This window comes from Eptesicus fuscus, chromosome 12 (assembly GCF_027574615.1).
Source record: "Eptesicus fuscus isolate TK198812 chromosome 12, DD_ASM_mEF_20220401, whole genome shotgun sequence".
Classification (NCBI taxonomy): domain Eukaryota; kingdom Metazoa; phylum Chordata; class Mammalia; order Chiroptera; family Vespertilionidae; genus Eptesicus; species Eptesicus fuscus.
In genome coordinates, this window is record NC_072484.1 from 60,528,182 (window position 1) to 60,548,011 (window position 19,830).

At 37.4% G+C, this 19,830-nt stretch overlaps 1 protein-coding gene across 1 annotated transcript in view; it reads left to right on the plus strand.

The window, feature by feature from the left end:
* Window positions 1–19,830, plus strand: part of PTPRM (protein tyrosine phosphatase receptor type M) — a 650,464-nt gene that overhangs the window by 419,744 nt on the left and 210,890 nt on the right. The window contains exons 12-13 of the mRNA XM_008159881.3: window positions 5,310–5,583; window positions 6,555–6,591. Coding sequence (XP_008158103.2) covers window positions 5,310–5,583; window positions 6,555–6,591 — 311 coding nt within the window. The remainder of the gene's footprint in view (window positions 1–5,309; window positions 5,584–6,554; window positions 6,592–19,830) is intronic.

Genomic DNA, 19,830 nt, shown 5'->3' on the forward strand with positions numbered 1-19,830 from the left:
AAAAAAAACATTAAAAAAATCAAACAGTGAGATTTTCAAATCTACTTTTGAGATTACAATTGTGGTTGCAAAGCTTTTATAAAGTTCATTAGTCAAATGCTGGTAATTGTACAAATGAAAAACCTATCAGTCATAAAGTTCTGGCAAGGTACCATTGACCTAGGTGCCAATAATGTGTTAATCTCCATCAGAGAGACCGCAGTGTGTGGCCATTGGTCAGCAGATAAGATTTAGCTATTTTTCATTAGCGCTTGAACTTTGATAAAGGGAAATAGAAAAGAGCTTCTTGACCTTTCAGGTCTTAAATTATTAAAGAGCAAATAGATTTGAGGTCGGGATGCTTGCAAATCGAATTTGTCTTGCGAGCAAGGATGAAAAGACATTTTGAGTTTGAAATTGCTCGAGTCAACTTAGTTCTTCCTTTAATAGATCTGAAGATGAGTAGATGGTAGCCATTTAAAAAGTAATATATCTGGAATATAGTACATAGTGTAACATACCAGCTGGCTAAAATGGAGGCCCATTACATGATCATTTAATTCTCGAATTTTCATCTAACCTTCCTAAAATCATTGCTTAGAAAAGTTAATTTTATTCACCCGTAGTCTGGTGGCATTTAAATTAAAAGACAAAATTTTCTTTTGCCGAAACCGGTTTGGCTCAGTGGATAGAGCGTCGGCCTGCGGACTGGGGGGTCCCGGGTTCGGTTCCGGTCAAGGGCATGTATCTTGGTTGTGGGCACGTCCCCAGTGGGGGGTGTGCAGGAGGCAGCTGATCGATGTTTCTCTCTCATCGATGTTTCTGGCTCTCTATCCCTCTCTCTTCCTCTCTGTAAAAAATCAATAAAATAAAATAAATTTTTCTTTTATTAGGGAATGTCAAATGTCACAGTGTTCTAGTTAAAGTAGACCAGGGCCAGGCACATATTAGGTGCTCAAAAATAGTTAGTTAATACGTTAGTAAACAGATACACAGCACACATACTAGCAAAGTTAGGGAAAAGATGATGGAAAGTGAGAGATGGAGGTGAGCAAAGAGGGTAGAGAAAGCAGAGACGCAGCTTTTGATCCTCTCAAGGATTTGTTATTTCATTGTGGGCCATCCAAGATAAACTTACCAGCATCCTCATATCACAGAACTTTTCTCATGGAAATTTCCTCTTCTGTTAGCTCTTGGGTATTCAGGAAATTAATACAAAATAAACTTAGTGTTAAATTGTAGGTAAGCAAAGCATATTTGTGAATACCAGTGTATTTCCTCCTTACTACTACATATAATAGAGAGAGAATACAAGTTACTTCGGGATTATATTATGCTTTCGAAAATATGTATTTCATGACCACTTCATTCTAAGTGTCATGAAACTCAGAAATGACTAAATCATAGACCTCTTCCTCCAGGAACTTATAAGACTTTTGGAAATATTGATAAAAAGGACACAAATAGCTCTAAGCCTTTACAGAAAACATGATTCTGGGAGTTTGGCACAGAGCACGAGTGCATCGAAATGGGGGAAGAGATTGTAAATCCCTGAGAGAGGTCATGAAAGGACCTCAGACTTTTTATGAGGTAAGGTCATCTGCTGAGAGCGACAAAAGATTTCCGTGTGTTGGGAAAAACAGCATTTAAATAACAAACTCAGGACCAGGCCAGGGTGAAGGAATAGAGGAAAGTTGTTTGTGGTAGGAGAATTCCAGACTCGGATCTTTGAAAGGTCCAGAAATGGCTCTGCTAATCTTTTATCTAGCAGTTAGAATCAGGAGGCAGATCCCTGCAGGTTGAGAAGTGAGTTATCACTGTCCCATGTGCCATTGACAAGGTTTCTGGGAGGGAGCAGGAGTTGGAGAAGACACCAACCTGTCACTGCAGATCCAGGAGTCTTCATCATGGAAATCGTTAATGACACGATTAGTACAGATGGGAGAAGAAATTGAGGTCAAAGGTATAATTACCATCTATGGCTCCCTTGATTTGATAAATGAGAGAGAATCTCTCTATACAATACTCAAATTGGTTATGGGGAAGTAGAAAATTCCTGTCTTAACCAGGAGTTTTTAGCAGGCCATGCTAGTATGGTCAAGAAATGACATCTACTTAATTAGCTTCGTGCCCCAAATGAATGAGCACTTCACCTTTGAATTTCAGTTTTCTCATCATAAAATGGAAAAATAAAATCTGCATGTGGGAGCCCTGGCTGGGGAGCTCAGTTGGTTAGAGCATCTCCCATTATGCCAAGGTTGTAGGTTCCATCCCCAGTCAGGACATATACAAGAATTAACAGATAAATTCATCAATAAGTGAAACCAATTTATGTTTCTCTCACTCTCTTTCTCTCTCTCTCTCTTCCTCTCTCCCCACTTCCTCTCTTTCTTTAAAATCAATAAATAATTTTATAAACTTAAAAAAAAAAGGTGGCCTAGTATTTCTTGTATAGAATTATTCCCTAGGTATATTCATATTTCCACTTCCCGGAAGTTGTTAAAGTGAAATTTTGAAATTCATGTTGTATAGCAAATAAATTGGAAAAACTGACTGGTAGAAGGAGCTAATGCTATCAGTTATTTTATTTAATGGAGAATCTCTTTGCAAAGCAATTGATTCCTTTGATATATCCTTTTTGTGTTAATAGTTCTTGTATGCTGCATAAAAATTATGGATAAAACATATAAAATGCGCCATAGAAATCCATCTAATTATCTCATTTCATAGGAAAAAAGTAAGATCCAAAGAAATTAATTTAAAACCTCAGTTGTTGGCAGAATTAGGGTTAGAGCCTAGATTGATGTATGTGCCATGGACTGCCACGCAGAGTGCCTGCATGTGGCCTCCCTGGGTTGGGAGGGCCAGGGTCATTGGACCACCTGCATGGTGCCTGGCTGTTTTTCCCAGCTAGCTTCCCTGGGGAACCAGAATGAAGATTCCTGGCCTTCTCTGACCAAAGCTTGAGATTTACACATTGTCCCTCTGTTATACTCTGTTGGCTGAACGTAGTCATTAAGGTTGGCCAACCCAATTCTTGATGGGAGAAATTTCAAAGAATTTGCAGATAGATAGATAGATAGATAGATAGATAGATAGATAGATAGATAGATAGATAGATAGATAGATAGATATAGATATATTTTTAATCCTCACCTGAGGATATATTTTCTTGTTTTTAGAGAGAAAAGGAGGGAGAAAGGGAGGAAGGGAGGGAGGGAGGGAGGAATATCGATCAGTTGCCTCCCATTTTCTCCCTGATTGGTGATCAAACCTGCAAACTAGGTATGTGCCCTGATCAGGAATCAATCCTGCAACCTTTTTGGCATGGGCGACATACCAACTAACTGAGCCACTGGCTGAGCTGCAGATATATTTTAAAGTAGCCACATCTGACTGTAGCTGTAAGAAGTCAGGGAGAAGTGGTAAGAAATCAAAGTCCACTTTACCTCTTTTGTGTTCCTTTTGTGTTGGATACATCATGCAGTTAGAATTCTACCACATTTGGTAGAGCATGTTATATAACCAGAAGTATCTGATGTTAGGAAGTGAGAGTTGTATTTATTTATTTTTTTTAAGTGTACATCACTGCTCAGAATTCACTGTATCATTACACTGTAAACATGCTCGACTATCTGTGTTCTGAGCAGTCATTTCGATGTTCGACATCTACAACAATTGATTTTTGTTTAGACAGAATTACAAACTGAAGGGCAGCTGCATTGCATTACACTAATGCGCTAAGTGGTTGTACCTCAGAAACAGGTCATTTCACTGAGTCCAAATTCAGAGTTCACAGGGACGAGAGCCCAAAGAGGGACCTGCGGGCATGGTAGGCATTACTGAGTTCTCAATACTGAGCAACTCCAGCATTACAGCATTGTTCAATGGAGAAGCCGTGCTTTGCTGGTATGGTAAGAAAAAGATACACCTTTTTGCCAGAAGGACTTGAATTGAATTTGGATTCAGTTTTTTTGTTTGTTTGTTTTGTTTTAATTTATTTTTATTGTTGAAGTATGAACAGATGTCCCGCTTTCCCCCCCCCCCCCCATTAACCTCCTTCACTCTGCTCCAGCCCCCTCTCCAGCCAGACCTTCACCACACTATTATCTGTGTCCATGGGTTCTGCATATTTGCATACAAGTTCCTTGGTTGATCTCTTGACCCCTCCCCTCTTCCCTCTGAGATTCATCAGTCTATTGCACCCTGCCATGTCCCTGGATCTATTTGGTTTGCCAGTTTATTTTGTTCATTAGATTCCACATATAAGTGAGGTCATGTGGTATTTGTCTTTCTCTGACTGGCTTATTGGATTCAGTTTTTGAAAGTTGTTATCAAGGTTTAGTTTTTCTCAGTATTAGAAACTTTTTTTCAACAAAACGCACAATTATTCATCATTCTAGTAAATGTATATATCTTATTAAGTTCGTCCTTTCCAGCTTTTTTCCATTCTCTTCAGGTTACTTCAGAATTCAAAGACATTGGAGGGGCAGGGAAGGGAAGGTGTGAAATCCATTCCTCCGTGAGGTATCTATCCTTGCAGGCATCTTCGAAGGATGATCATTCCCATCTTATCGTTATATATGATTCAAGTAGCCCTGTTCATCACTTACTCTCAGAAACTGCTTATAACTCCAAGGCCTCGGCGTTTGAAATTCCAATCCTTTTTATCTGCTTTTCTTGTGCCATCTCTTTCCTCTGCCTGAATATGGGAAAGGGCAAAGGAATATAAGAAAATATCGAAGTCAAACCTTAGTTAACATGAGTCACACATTATATTTTGTGACTTGTTAAAACTTCACATGAATTCATACAAATGTCATTGATGAAAATAATACATTGTCTTTTTAAAAATAAACTTACAGTTAATATAATTCTGTTTATTAGGTAAACTGGATTAATTGTCTACATCAAGCATGTCAAACTCACGGTTTGTGGGCCGCATGCCTCATTTATTTGGCCCGTGTTAGCCTTTGAGTTTGAAATGCTTGGTCTACACATTCATCTTCGATCACATGTAAGAAAAGTAGTATTTTAGTGTCCAGCTCCCATAAACTGCAGAGATCGTTATATAAAACTTCAGTAATGTGAATTTTGTTTCCCTCAATAGATTGTATTATTTGGGAAGAGAGAGTTCTGTGAGAGATTAAGCACTTTCCCTTTCTCATTGAGCAAGTGTTGTGTGAGTGTCCATTATGTACTAAGCACTTATTATTGACTATATCCTGTATATTCTTTATTTTGGATATCCTGTGGGTCCATACAACCAGAGGCAAAGGGCATAAGCTCAGTTATTATAAAATATCACTGATAATTCTCTTCCTTTTTAGTGTCTACCAAATAGTTGTTGAGGAAGAACGTTCTCGAAGAACTAAAAAGACAACAGAGATCTTAAAGTGCTACCCAGTGCCAATTCACTTCCAGAATGCCTCTATCCTGAACTCGCAGTACTACTTTGCTGCAGAATTCCCAGCAAACAGCCTGCAGGCAGCTCAGCCTTTTACTATTGGTGATAACAAGACATACAATGGATACTGGAACACTCCTCTTCTCCCCCATAAAAGCTACAGAATTTACTTCCAAGCTGCTAGTAGAGCCAATGGGGTAAGTTATATAGATGGCTGTTTACTTAGGCTATTTAGGGTTATGAATGTGAACATAGATTAAATAAGAAAGTAGTAAGAAATAGTTATGCTTTTGTGTGTTTTTATTGAAACAAATGTGGGTTTTTTTCCCCCACTTTTTAAAGTTATTTTTACCTACAGAAATGTATGGAAAGAAATGAATATATTCATATTTGTTTTGGTAAAAAAGAATATATTGTCAACATAATGGTTTTTATTTTCAGATTTTACTTATTATGAAAAGTTGGCTAGTAATTCTGCTTAGCTTACTATTTTACAGGAAAATAGTATAGCTACAACACATACATTCAACTCATTTAAACTTTTGTGAGATTCACAACATCTGTCTTTTCAGCATATTCTGTCTCGTTTCTTCGAATCCACAAGTTTATGCTTCCTATAACTGTGACTAAATTAGGTATCTTTTTTTCCAAAGAGAAAACAGCTTTAAAAAGATGAGATGTTAACAAAATGAAATCTATCGAGTTGTTTTGAAAAATTTCCTTTTCCTGTTCAGACCAATGCAGAACTCTGATAAGATAGTAAAGTCTCCTAGAAGGCAGGACAGTGGTTTGCCTCCTGCACAGCAAGGGTCTGGGTGTCATCCCTGACTTGACCTTGCCTGTGAAGACAGAGGACATCTGGGACAGAGATTTCCAGTAGTGCTTGCACAGGGAGCAAGTGAGGGTCTGCAGAAGGAGGCCAGGGGCCACCAGGCAGAGACATTTTGGGGTTGCTCCTTGCTCCTTATCTGCTCCAGAAATGCCCACCACCATCTGGGCTGAAGCCAGGTGTATCTGAGCTTGGTTCAAGGAGTGACCATCATGTGATTAACGCTACTCTAGGACCAGTGAGACCTTTCATTAACAGTATTTACGTAGAACTGCAGATACTTTCAATTGTTTTAAATAAAACATGAATAGTGATTTCCCCCTTCTTTATTTGACACAGGAAACCAAAATAGACTGTGTTCGAGTGGCCACAAAAGGTAGGTTGAAATTGTGGAATGCTCTCCTAATGTATTTCCTTTAAGATTTTAGAGGGTATTTCAAAACTTCTTGGATTATTAAATTCATTGAAATGTGTGCATGTGTATGTGCATGTAGGTATGTATAGGAACTAATGGCAGTTAATATTGACAGGCAGTTAACATTAACATTAACATTAACATTAACATTAACATTAACATTGAAATGCTTCTTAAAATAAGTGGTCCAAGCAGTTTTTAATGGTTATCTCTTTAAAACTTAAAATAAAATTTTATCTGATCTCAGTATACTTCTTAAACCACAGTACCACATGTAGTTCTACTGTAACTAGTGACTCTTCATACGCAAAGTAGTAAAATACTGCCTGCCATTTTTAAAGAATTATCTAGTTATAGTGATTCCATAGAGTCTGCATGGTTTTTTTGGTTTTGGTTTTGGTTTTTTCTGATGATGTGTGTCTCCTTGACATACCAGTAAATAGGTGATATTATTATGGAACTTCTGTTTCCCATGCTTGGTTCAAATCCTGGAAAATGTGATCAAGGATGAGCTGTAGAAATGGCTAGGGCCACCACCCAAGCTCACCACACGGCACCTCCTAAACAAGAAAGCCCAGTTGTGTGTGTGCCGGAGCTGTCATGTCCTTGTGTCCACCTTGCAGTGGGATTTTAACCATCCCATGTGGCAATGTATGACAACAAAATTTGAGAAATGTAAAATGCTGCATTAAAATGAGGCATTATAAATTAACACTTGTAGTTAAATACACTCCTTCAGACATTAGAGTAACCATGTGACAATGAGCGCATTCTGTGTGGTTTAATTTAGGTATGACAGCAAGAAGGCCTCACTGGGTCTGTGGCACTAGATTTACTCAGATCATGGGTAGTAGTCACTTGATGAGATCTGTTGGATAAAAGTATCTTGTTTTCATTGTTTAACTGTCAGGCAACATAGTTTGAGTATATTATGGATGTCCATCTGCATTTTCAAAATTCTCATTGAATTCTTATTTATGAAGATACATGACTTTTTATTCAGTTTGCTTGACAAGTATTTCAGGGTTTCATATTATGTTCCAGGCATTGTGTAAGGTACTCACCCCATTTATATTTTCTTTGTCCTCATGGGTTCATAGTTTTATTTCTAAGAATCTATATTGATTTTTAAATACTAAATTCTTCATAGGTTGTATGTGATTAGTGCCTTTGTTTATAGGAATAAATTAGCAATTAATGAAATTAAAGATATTGATGAGTTTTGTAAACTGTAATATGCTATTAACTATTAACTATTACAGTATGATAGGGCCCATGAATGGGGTATTGATGTTCTTAGACCTCCAGGTTATTGCCCATGCTCAAATTGCTTTATTGAATTCTATACCGTTGAGGTCTCAAAAAGTAAATCCATTTCCACAGTGCCTAATTTATAATGCCTTATGTTTAACATAAGAGCTGAAAATCACTTTAATGCATGTGCCCTCCTTTATTTCTTTAACATTACTGTGAAAAGGACACAGATATTGTTATTCTTATTTTTAAGATGAAGAAAATGTGTATTTTGGGAGACAAGTTGACTTACCAAGGTCACTCAGCTAATAACCAATGGTTATGGGCTTGATCCCAAGTTTTGGACTCCTACCCCTGATGTTCCACTGAAGCTCATGGCTTTCACCCAGCAGATCCTCTCGCCAATTATAGTCTTGCATTGTATAAGTATCTGTCCTCCTCTTTATTATAATTAAGTCACTGACCAGTTAGTTTACTCTGAAAACAATGAAATATCTGGCATGTTAACCTACATATTTAAATAATTATATAAAGAACACACTAGTAAATATAGAAGCCTGAGGATTGCTGTTTTCACAACAGATTGAATTAGATAGTGATTTTGGGCCATTTTCTTCCATCAGCTAGATTTAATCAATATTGTAATTTGTTTTTCAATTCACCAAAGGATGATTAGGCAATCAGATGACCTGATTGACTAAATAGTCCCTTCTCATATTTTCTGAGCCATTTGTAAAAATTTACACAGCAACAAACTCTATCCAAATAATCTGTTTAGTTGTAGGAGGGAAACAAATTTTAATATTCATTACATAACATTGTCATTTCTAGTCATAAAATCATAATACAGGAGGAAATCTGGGGAGATATTCTCCTTCCAGGCAAAACTACACTATTTGGTACTATTTTATTTTATTAATTTCTCCATGTACAGGTGCAGCAACCTCCCTTTCCAGCACAGTTTAATGTTTTACCACCTTCATAATCACATCATTTTTCCTTATTCACACTAAAAATTCTTTTTGCAGTGTGGGAAGCATTTCCATCTTGACTACTTAGTCATAACAGAGAAATAGTCAGGTTTAATAACTTTATTGGCACCGTATAATAAAGATGTTTGAAATTTAAAACAATTCAAATACTTATTTCTTTTTTTGCCACATATTGCTGACAGTGTGGTGGCTTAATTAAATTTTCAGATACTAAACCATTTTCCCAAGCAATGTTTTGAATTTATAAAGACTTCAATGTTCTCATGAAACAACTATTGACAAGTATCTTTATATTAAAAGTATGGAGGTTGCCCTAGCCGGTTTGGCTCCGTGGATGGAGCCTCGGCCTGTGGACTGAAGGGTCCCAGGTTCAATTCCAGTCAAGGGCACATGCCTGGTTGCGGGCTCAATCCCCAGTGGGGTGCATGCAGGAGGCAGCTGATAAATGATTCTCTCTCATCGTTGATGTTTCTATCTCTCTCTCCCTCTTCCTTCCTCTCTGAAATCAATAAAAATATATTAAAAATAAAAAAAAGTATTTAGTTGGATATTTCTTCACAGGGAACTAATTTATAATCCCAAGTATGGGTATGTCTCTTAAAGATATATTTCATACTATTTATAAATTTAATGTTTTGCTTATTTTCATCATATACCAAGGGTGTATTTTGACACTAATCATCTCAAATATAAAGCCTCATGAAAAATAGGCACAGGAAAAAACCTAAGGTATGTTATTTCATATCTTCATGTATTGGAGATTGCCTATATTTTTATGTATCCTCCTTTATACATCTAGAGTCCTCATAGATATATGTTACTGTATTTTTATTTTTGTCCACTGTAGGCAAACTCATGACAGTATTCTGTCTCTTGAATTAAAAGATAAAGACACCAAACCACAGAATATACATGATGCTTGGATGTTGTCCACCCAATTATAGGATTCTTTTTTATCTGAACAGTAAATAGTAGCTTTTCTCCTAATTTTTATTTTCCTAATTCTCCTAATTTTTATTTTTAAACACATTCACATTTTTATAGTTGGATTCTTTTCCAGACCATTTGGTCCAACTGTGTGTCTTAGCAATGAGTATATGTGTTTCCTTTCACTCTTACATACCTTATGGCTGCCTTACGGTAACTGGTAGCTTTGAAATGGTTTTTATGCTAGTTTTGTAAGACTTTGTCGGTGATAAATTCTAAATTGACAAAATATATTTAGAAATCAAAATCCATCTTGTTAGAAAATTAGATTTCTTATATTAAGTGGGGTATATTCACTCTAATTGATATAACAATCAGTTAAAATGTATACTTTTCATTAATCTTCAATACAATAATATTTTCCATAGCATGGTTCCAGCTGTGTTTCTCCTTGAGAATATAGTCTTTGGGAGTTTTCTTATTATAAATTTATTTTAAAAATTATCTGGATATTAAAAAAGTATCTGGGTGCTTAATATGTTAAGTGAAGTATAATCTGAGACTTCCAAGTACAGATACATAAATATGTCACTTTTTAAATTTGGAGGATTTATAGTTCATAAAGGTGTTGAGGATTTTTGTTTGTTTGTGTTTTTAGTGTATGGGGAGTGGGGTTATATATGTTAACTCTTCCATTGCTAAGATTTGGCTAACAGCATTGTAGCTAGAAATCAAAACAAAAACTGCATGAGAACATTTGCTAAATTCTTTCCAAAAGTATTATAATAGTCAGAACATAAACCTTAAACAAAAAGAAAACAAATCATGATTCTAATGTCATATTTTAAAGTGAATTCTCTGTGCAAAATTCCTTCAGTTTTTAAGTTTAATATTTTATTTAACTTACATTTGTACTGGAATGTGCATATGCTTTGCTGGAAGACCTTCAGGAAACTTTGAAGGATTTCCATTGTCCTGATATAATTTCTAACCATATTCAGAAATTTGAATGTTTCTTATTTTAATCACCAGGCTCTTGGAGAAGTTTCTGTAGACTGTTTTTCTGTTCACAGTTTCGTTCAAAGAAATACCGTCCTTTCTAGGGCACAATGCTACCGAATGAAAGTACTCTGACAAGAGAACTGAAAAGAATGTCTGTAGAGATGTAAAGCTAATTAAGATTCCTCTTAATTACTCATATTCAATGCAGGAGAAAACAAATTACATAGTAAGACCACTTACATATGCTAATCTGCTATCACTGAGCTATGGATTTAGAAATAGAAACATAAATATGACATAGATTTGTCATTCAGCATCTTCTAGAGACAATATTTTCTTTTCTCGATTTGAAATAGTCTTCATAATGTACGTCATCAGTGCATTAGGGCCCCTGGAAAGTTCCTAAGGAAAAACACCTGTGTAACTTTATTGTGTCCTATATTTTGCCCAAATTTATTTGACCCAGGATCATTTTTAAAGGAACATTAGAGTCACGTAAAACACAGTTGAGCAAATGCCAGTTCATCAAATACCAGAAGATCCCACAAAATTCAACTGAAGTGTCACTTTGGAAGTCTGATACACGAAGTGAAGTGTATTTTTTACTCTTCTATGCTTACCTTTGTATTTAAGGAAGACCCTAAATGTATCAGCACCAGAAGTATCTTCAACGCCTACGAATGGGAAATCTCCTGACTTTATTTTACTGAAGTTAGTGATTGTCTTCCTGGTACATTCTTATTGATATTCTAAGACAGAGGACAAGAGATTTTTATGTAAAAGGCACATGGTAAATATTTGAGGCTTGGTGAGCTAGATGGTCTCTTTCACCACGGCTCAGCTCTGCCATCGCTATGCAAGAGCAGCTGTCTGCAGTGTGTAAACAAATAAACATGCCTGTGTTCAATAAAACTTTATTTGCAAAAGCAGGCAGTGGCTATCTGACCACTATTTTTAAATAATTTCTAACATAATCCAGTTTTCCCTTTTAACTAAAAATAATAACAATTGAACCCTTTACAACCCAGGTTAGAAAGATCATATAAAAATTCTTATGATATCTTATCTGTAAGGTACTTTTTTCCATGGGAGTTTTGAGCCTCAGATTACAGTTAGCTTTCCTTTCAGTGGTGAAGACATGGCTTCCCAGCATAGCTATTTTCAAATAACGTTTTGTTCATATTGTTTACTTTTATCAGTATTGTAGAGTTGCTTTGTTTTTGTATAAGGCAATATAATTTTTCTCAAAAATAGGGTAGGTGCGATTTTCCTGTAGGTCATGAAATACCATACAGGAATGTTGGCTGAACAACAGTAGTCTATGACCAAGCAAATATTATATGTATAAACTTGAAATTGGTACCAACTTTGTAACGAGTCTGAGAAATAGCATTTTACTGTTCACAATTTATTATATCAGTTTGCAAAATTGCATACTATGTCATGTCAAGAAAATTATCTTTGTAATACCCTGGGAGTTTTCTGTTCTTTGACCAAACTGTTTATTCATCTCACTTAGTAAGATTAGAAAGTTTTCATTAATAATGTCTGAGAGCCGATTATACTACTTTTAAACCCAGTTGTGGCAGTTGTCTAGTTATAAGGAGCAGCACTGTTTGAACGATGCAGAGGGATATTTCAAAATATTATGCAGCAGCAGTTTTGGGTTTAATTGTCTGCAGATGGTAGATGATCTATTTTCCTTACTCGCTGCCACATTTCTAATAGCACCCAGGCTGTTCCATGTAAATTAGTAATCTTTCATGTAAGCCCGTCCTTAATTTTTCAGTATTTTTTCTTTGCATCATTTTCCAGCTGTATCGTGTTAGAACTGATGTTTTAATTTCTTATTTTTTTAATATCTGTGTGTCATAACTGTTAACCATTTAAACACAACTGCTGAGCTCTACAGGCAAACCAGAAGTCTGCCTGGCCCACTTCAAGAATCTAAATGATTTCCTTGGTCACAAGTTAACCATGACAACTATAGCAAAGGCAGTGGTTAGTTTTTATTTTTCTCATCCATGCTGTGAGATGCATTTTTTCATTCCCTTAATGTGACAAAATGAGATTCCTAAATAGAAATGCTCTACATGAAATTTAGTTATCAGAGAAGTTTCTCTACATATTTTTTTTTTTAGTGAAAGAGGATAATGTTTTTCACAAAGTTGATTTCAGCAAGAAGAGAAAATATTGTGATTTAAGCTGCAGAATTTTAAATAATCTAACAAATTCAAAAAGCCTAACGTTTAGATCATCAGAATTAGCAACGAATCTTTATACATCATGCTCAATAGCAGTTGGAAATAACTGTCCAGTCTAGAGCCTTGCTTGGGACCAATGTGTTTGTTTGCACTTATTTATTCAGTTGATCTATCCAGAATCTCAGCCAAAGTTTACAACTGTGTCGAACTTAGAAATCTAACTGCCTGGCTAAAGCTTGTTTAAGGGAAAATAATTCAGAAAATTCAAACACCTTGCTATGAGTTGTTTTTTGGTTTTGTTTTTGTTTTTCTTTCCTTTCCTTCTCTTTTTGTTGTTGCTGGGACAAAGTTGAGACAATGTGATATACTGATCGAGATTCTCCTTGCTAGCCTAGCTTCAGTCTGGCTTTTTCTTCCCTCATGCATGCTGACCTGGGAATCTTCCTTTGCCATAGCTGCGATAATCGTGACTCAGCTTACAACACCTTACATTCGCATCGCCCCTGCCGCAGGCGACGACCAGCTGACAGGTCAGATGTTCAAGTATAGATGAGTCATCTTGCCCATTTCCCGCTCATTTTTCTCAGCTTCGTTTCCCCTCTACATTTCCTCCTTTGCTTAAGGCTTGTTTACAATGTTTCAAACTCTTGGTACAAACATGTGCCCGCGTTAAATGAAGTGATGTGCTTGGCCTCTACTCTGTGCACATTATATCCATGCATTAAGCACAACTCCACTGCATGTCTCCATTGTGTGTTTGTCTGTTGGTGTGTTCCTCTCTAGCCTAATGTTATATAGAAATGAAATTTGCTGGACTTGCAATAGCAATGACATCAAACAGGATTTCAAACAAAATCCATAAAAAGTGGATCCACAGTAATCCAAATTAAGCTAAAAAGGTGTTGTGGTTTGAGAGTGAGAGAGGTTCACTTTTCACATTGTAGGGTCTAGTTTGTACACACAGTTAGCAATACACGGGCTTGTCTGCCAGTGTTATGAATTGAAAACCACTCAAAGCTGTTTGGGGTAATGCTGTGCAAATAGCTCATCGTGTACATACAACTGGAGCAGAGCTGGTTGCATTCCTTTTAGATCCTTGTTTGAAAGCTAAGTGTTTATATAAAGCAGTGGTGCATCTGCAAGTCAAATGCATGGAATCATTTAGGGAAGTTTTTAAGAAAACAAATGGCTTAGAGTCATGGAGTTGAACTGTGTGCTTATTTATACCAAGAGAAATCAGTGTGCCCATTCATGCTGCCTCTAAAGGCATGTGGCCATCGATATAAACTCATATAGGAAAGAAGTCCAGTAAATTACTCCAGACTGAAGGTGAGTGGTCAGAAAACCCCAGAAGACAAACTTTTGTCCTGCAACAAAAGCAAGCCATTGTCAAGATTTCTAACATAATTACAAAGGCAGGACCCAAATCCTGGGTTCCAAAGGATCATTGATGTCATAGTTTTGTTGCATGTAGTATAGGCATGATTAAGGCTGAGTAATAAACACACAACTGCTTTCCATAAAACTGTTTTGTATGTATAAAACTAATAAATATACCCTGACATTTAAGCGGGGGGGGGGGGGGGGGAGGGATATAAAGCTTAACTCATGGCAAAAATTCATAAATGTTTAAGTTCTGTGAGCTTATTACTTTGTAAAGTAGTGTAAGTGAGACTCAGGAAAATTATAGACTAATCTTTATAAGGTAAAGAAATGTAGGATAACTCCACTTCTTTCTCAGCTGGAATTCTCTACATATTTTCTGTCCTCTGTGTCAGGCCTGCAGGCTATAAACTTATTATTAACAGTTCTGCTTCCCCTCCTTTCAAGTTTCTTTTAAGCATATTTCTTTTATTGATTGAAGTTCTGCTTGTTACAGATTCTTTCTTATCCTGAACTTCTGAAGTGTTCTTCCCAGAGGAAGCACTTAAGCGATAGTGTCTTTCTCACCTAAGTCCTCCGCTTTAAGCCCTCTACATTCCAGGACAGGCCCATGGCATGCTGTGTACCGTAGAGTTAGGTGTCGACCTTGAAGGTAATCTGGGTCCTTCAGCAAGTCTGAGCCCATGATGTCTGAGCTGGCACCCGTCTTCCCAGCCAGTCATTAAAAATGGGTTGTCCTCACTATCATAAAATGAGTGCTTATGGGATATATAGGTAAATATCCTCTTTCTCAGGACTTACCTATAATCAGCTACCTTCAAATTAAGCATGCTGTTTATGAGACGTGATGTAAGTGAAACTTCTGAATATAGCGTTTTCTCTAAAACTTGCATGATTAAGAAGATACCTCATAAATCAGCCTCCTTCATAAGGCTTTCGGGTCCAGGGTGGGTTGTTATTTCGGAACTAGTCTGTGAAGGACAGATACATAGCTGAATATATAGCTGCCAATCCTGTTCAGGCTGCAGATAATCTCCCTCATTTACTTTGGTTTATTAGGGATTAAAATGATAGAGTGTTAGAATAAGCCTCAAAAACCAGTAAAAAAACGACTCGTTCTTTTTTTCAGTATTTACTGCTGGTTTTAATGATGGTTAATCTTACCCAGATAAATTCAAACTCCGGTAATATTTCTTTTGTATTTTCCATTTGCATCAGCCATCAACTTTGATAGCAGTAACATTCTCTTTTTTAATAGATTTATTCATGAGTCATACTGCAAGCTTGGCACTTAATCCATTCAGTCACTGATTTGACATTTATTGAGCACCTTCTGTGTGCCAGGTATAGAGCTTCTATTCTTATAAAGAGTTTTACTCCTTGTTTGCCCAGTCTCTTGATAGCAAGCAAGCATATTTGCATCAATAGCATCAAAACATACATGTACACATGCTCTTATGAATGAAAAATTACTATTATATTTGTCATGTAGCAGTTAAGAAGAGACAACAGTTATGTAGCTAAGAGGGGGAAAGGACATATATTTCAAAACCTATCTCATTGTGTCCAGCAGCTTAGACGTGGTCAGTAGGACAGGTCTGAATACTTGACCCATTGAATATTTGTAGTTTTGTTTACTAGATCAACACAGTCCCTCCTAGAAGCAAATAGGAGATACCTGATGGATACATTCAAAAGCGCCTTCAGCTACTTCTTGTATTAATTGTGCTGACATCATGCTCCTACAAATGCTAGTTGAGGCTATACTTACACTAGGAAACTTTGAAAAGATAGTGAGAACTCGAGTTTCTTTTGGCTCAGAATGCAGTACCTGCTGGTTAGGTTTGCCTTGGTATAGGTGGGACCTCCCTTTCTTGTCTAACACCAAAGAGAACAAGCACCCTGGTGAGCTGACCTCAGCACAAAACTGTGCTGGATAAAACAAGAAGTGTTCATAAATATTGGCTGATTTAATTCACTGAATGAAGGCAGCTCAGACTGCAGAATGCTAGCGTGTTTGGTAAGCAGTCCAATCATTGCATTGGGGAGTGTTTCTTAAACTATTTTGTCCTCAAGCAACTGTAAGAATACATCAACACCAAATTCACCCACGCGCGCGCGCACACACACACACACACACACACACACACACACACATAAATTTAACTGAAGAAAAAGCTTTAGACACTCTACTAGCAGTGCTATTCCCTGAATAGATTAATATTATTCTATCTCGTTCCATTTTATTCTAATTCTTTTTTTGTAATTCTAGCAACTAACGAATTTGATTAACTCCTCACCAATGGGTTATAACCCACAGGTTTAAAAAAATGCTTTACTAAACCACTAGATTTAGAAGATGATGAAAGGGAACAGAATATATACTTGGAATGAAAATTCTGTCTACCTCAAAAATCCTACTCTCAAGTGCACACAGAGAAAATTCTAGAAACTGGAAATGCTTCTGGTTTCTACTTCATTCCTTTTATTTTGTGATTAATTACATGTAAAATAAAACTGTTTTAGAAAGAAAATTAAAAGCTGTACATGCTAGAACAGTGGTCGGCAAACTCATTAGTCAACAGAGGCAAATATCAACAGTACAACGATTGAAATTTCTTTTGAGAGCCAAATTTTTTAAACTTAAACTATATAGGTCGGTACATTGTTATTAACTTAATTAGGGTACTCCTAAGCTGGCCTTTGCTAAAAACTCAAGGGGCCAAAGAGCCACATGTGGCTCGTGAGCCGCAGTTTGCCAACCACTGTGCTAGAAATTCTCTTTAAGATTTTCTAGATAATTTTATAAATATGTCTAAGCTATTTGTTTTATATTAAGATATTTCTATTTATGATTTAATGACCTAGCCAGCTCTGAGGTATTGTCGAGAACGATTTCCTAAACTTATCATCTGTTTTGGTTAACCCATACGTCTAATACGATAAGATCTGTGTCCTAGAGTTTGTATAAATAAAGTGACTCCTGGAATTCAAGTACAAATCAGATATCAGAGCATGAGAATTGCTTGCTAGATATAATTAGTGCCTTACAAAATACAGAACTAGCCAACAATTATTCCCACATAAAGTTCCAAGTTTTGTAAAAGATACAAGCAACTTATGTCTGCATTATCAAAGGTAAACACTGCCGGACGTTTGTTAAAGTGGTGAAAGGAGATTTTACTCAATAACTGCTGACAGGTGACGGAGCTGAGTTTCATTCCAAGTTTTATAGAGGTGACTGGGCATTTTAACGAGAGAATGATGGAGAAGGGAGGGCGGCAAACAGGGACTCCCAGTCAGGGAAGCTGGAAGGGTGTGTTGGTGCCTGTGAAATGCATCTGAGTTTGCTAACTGGCACTGACTGAAATAGGCCCCTGCATCCCCCCCCCCCCCCCCCCCGAGGCTGGGAGACAGGGAGACAGGGCCCTGTTTGCTGGAACAGTCAATTCTTTGGGCAGCCTGAAGTTTCCTCAGGCAGGCACTTTAAGGGAAACAAGGGTCACCTAGGGATGTGACACTGAGCTATTAGATAGGATGTTAATGTTTTGTGTAAGTCTTTATAGATCAAGATTGAGGCCTAGCTGAGAAAGGGCTAACTCAGAGAACGCTGGGTAGAGTTTGGTCAAGGAGACAATTTTTGTCACTTCTCACCCCTTTCCATGTGAAGAGAGCAATGACTTATTGGATTGATGACATTTGAAAAGGAAGTGAGGATATTTGATCAACTTCTGTGCATTGTCCTCAGGACACAATGTTCTTTTGTGTCAAAAAGGACTCAGAAATCCCCTTCAAGCCAATACATATAAATCAAGACATTATTTTTAATAGTTGACTATTGTTCTTCTGTAAAGTACGAATATGTTATAATCTATTTACCCAGTCTGTTATTAATGGACATTCAGATTTTCACCACTTTTCTCCCTACTAATAACAGCAAACTAGAATAAACAGCCTTCTATATGTGTGCTGTCTATTATAACTTTTATTTCTAAACAATTCCCAAATATGAGTAAAGAGCAAGTTTGTTTTTCACATGGAACTGACTAGGTAACATTCCTCCCAATTGTAGCAGTTCACGCTCCCAGCAGTGTCCCTTACATGGCCCTTCCCACAATTCCACCTGCCCTGGACATTTACAACCTAATGTGTCCAATATGGACATTTTTTCTTCTGTATTTGGCCGTACGTATTTATTCTTTGGGCATAAGGATGTTTCATTTTTAGATAATCAAGTATGTTCCCAAAAATGTTCCCATTTTCCTCTCCTTTTCCAAGGTTTTTAATTTGAGAAGTTCTTCACACAGTTTGGATTATTCAGCCATTACCCTGATTTTTAGCTCTTAGTTGAATCCATCTAAATTACCACTGATATGGTGTGGAGTGTAGCGGGGGGGAAAGGTCTAGCTTTTTTCCAGATAAACAACCAGTTAGACGGCTCTAATTATTAAGTAAACAGTTATTTTCTCACAGAATTGAAATGCCATACTGTCATATTTAAGTTCTCACCTTTAGATTTTCATGGCCCTCTTTGTCTCTTCCTACACTATTATCATAATCTTTGATTATATTGATACTAGAGGCCCGGTGCACAAAATGCGTGCACAGGTAGGGTCCCTAGGCCTGGCCAGCGATCAGGGCCGATCAGGGCTTTCCTTCCCTTGGCTGCCTTCATTCCACGCCGCCCCCTGGTGGTCAGCGCACATCATAGCAAGTGGTAGAACTCCCTGTCAGTCGAACTCCTGAGGGGACAATTTGCATATTAGCCTTTTATTTATAGGATCTTGTGATAAAACTAGAATGCTCTCCTAATACCTCACCACTTATATTTCCATGTCTGCTTACCAGTCCTTAAATGCTGGGCCCCTCTCACCATTTGAATTCCTCTCCTCGCTCTTTGCCTCACTTCACCCCAGTCACGCTGATCTCCCTGTTCTTTGGACACATCATCCATGCTCCTACCTTCAATCTTTTGCCCTTGTTTTTCCCCTTGCTTACAATAGTCCTCTCCAGCTATCCACTTGGCTGGCTGCCTCACCTCCTATAGTGTTTGTTCAAATCTACCTTCTCACTGAAGTCTGCCTGGAGAACCCACCCTTCTTAACAGCACAGCCTGCCATGACACCTCCCCACCCCTTCCAGACAGTCTGTCCCCTTACACTGCTACTCTCTCCTATTTTATAGCACTGTCACCCTCTGTGCTTACTTGTTATGCTTGCTACTGCCTTTCTCCCCCTCCTAGAATTCGTCTCCTGAGAGCAGGAATCTTCATCTGCTGTGTGCTGACATATCCAGGCACCAAGAAGGTGACCCAGCCTAGACCGCTGCAGAAGCCGTTTAACTGCTCTCTGACTTACTCTGATGGCTCCCTGTTCATGCATTTGCCCAAGAGCAGCTGGGCCCACTTTCCTGAAACTGAAGTCTAGTTCCATCACTGC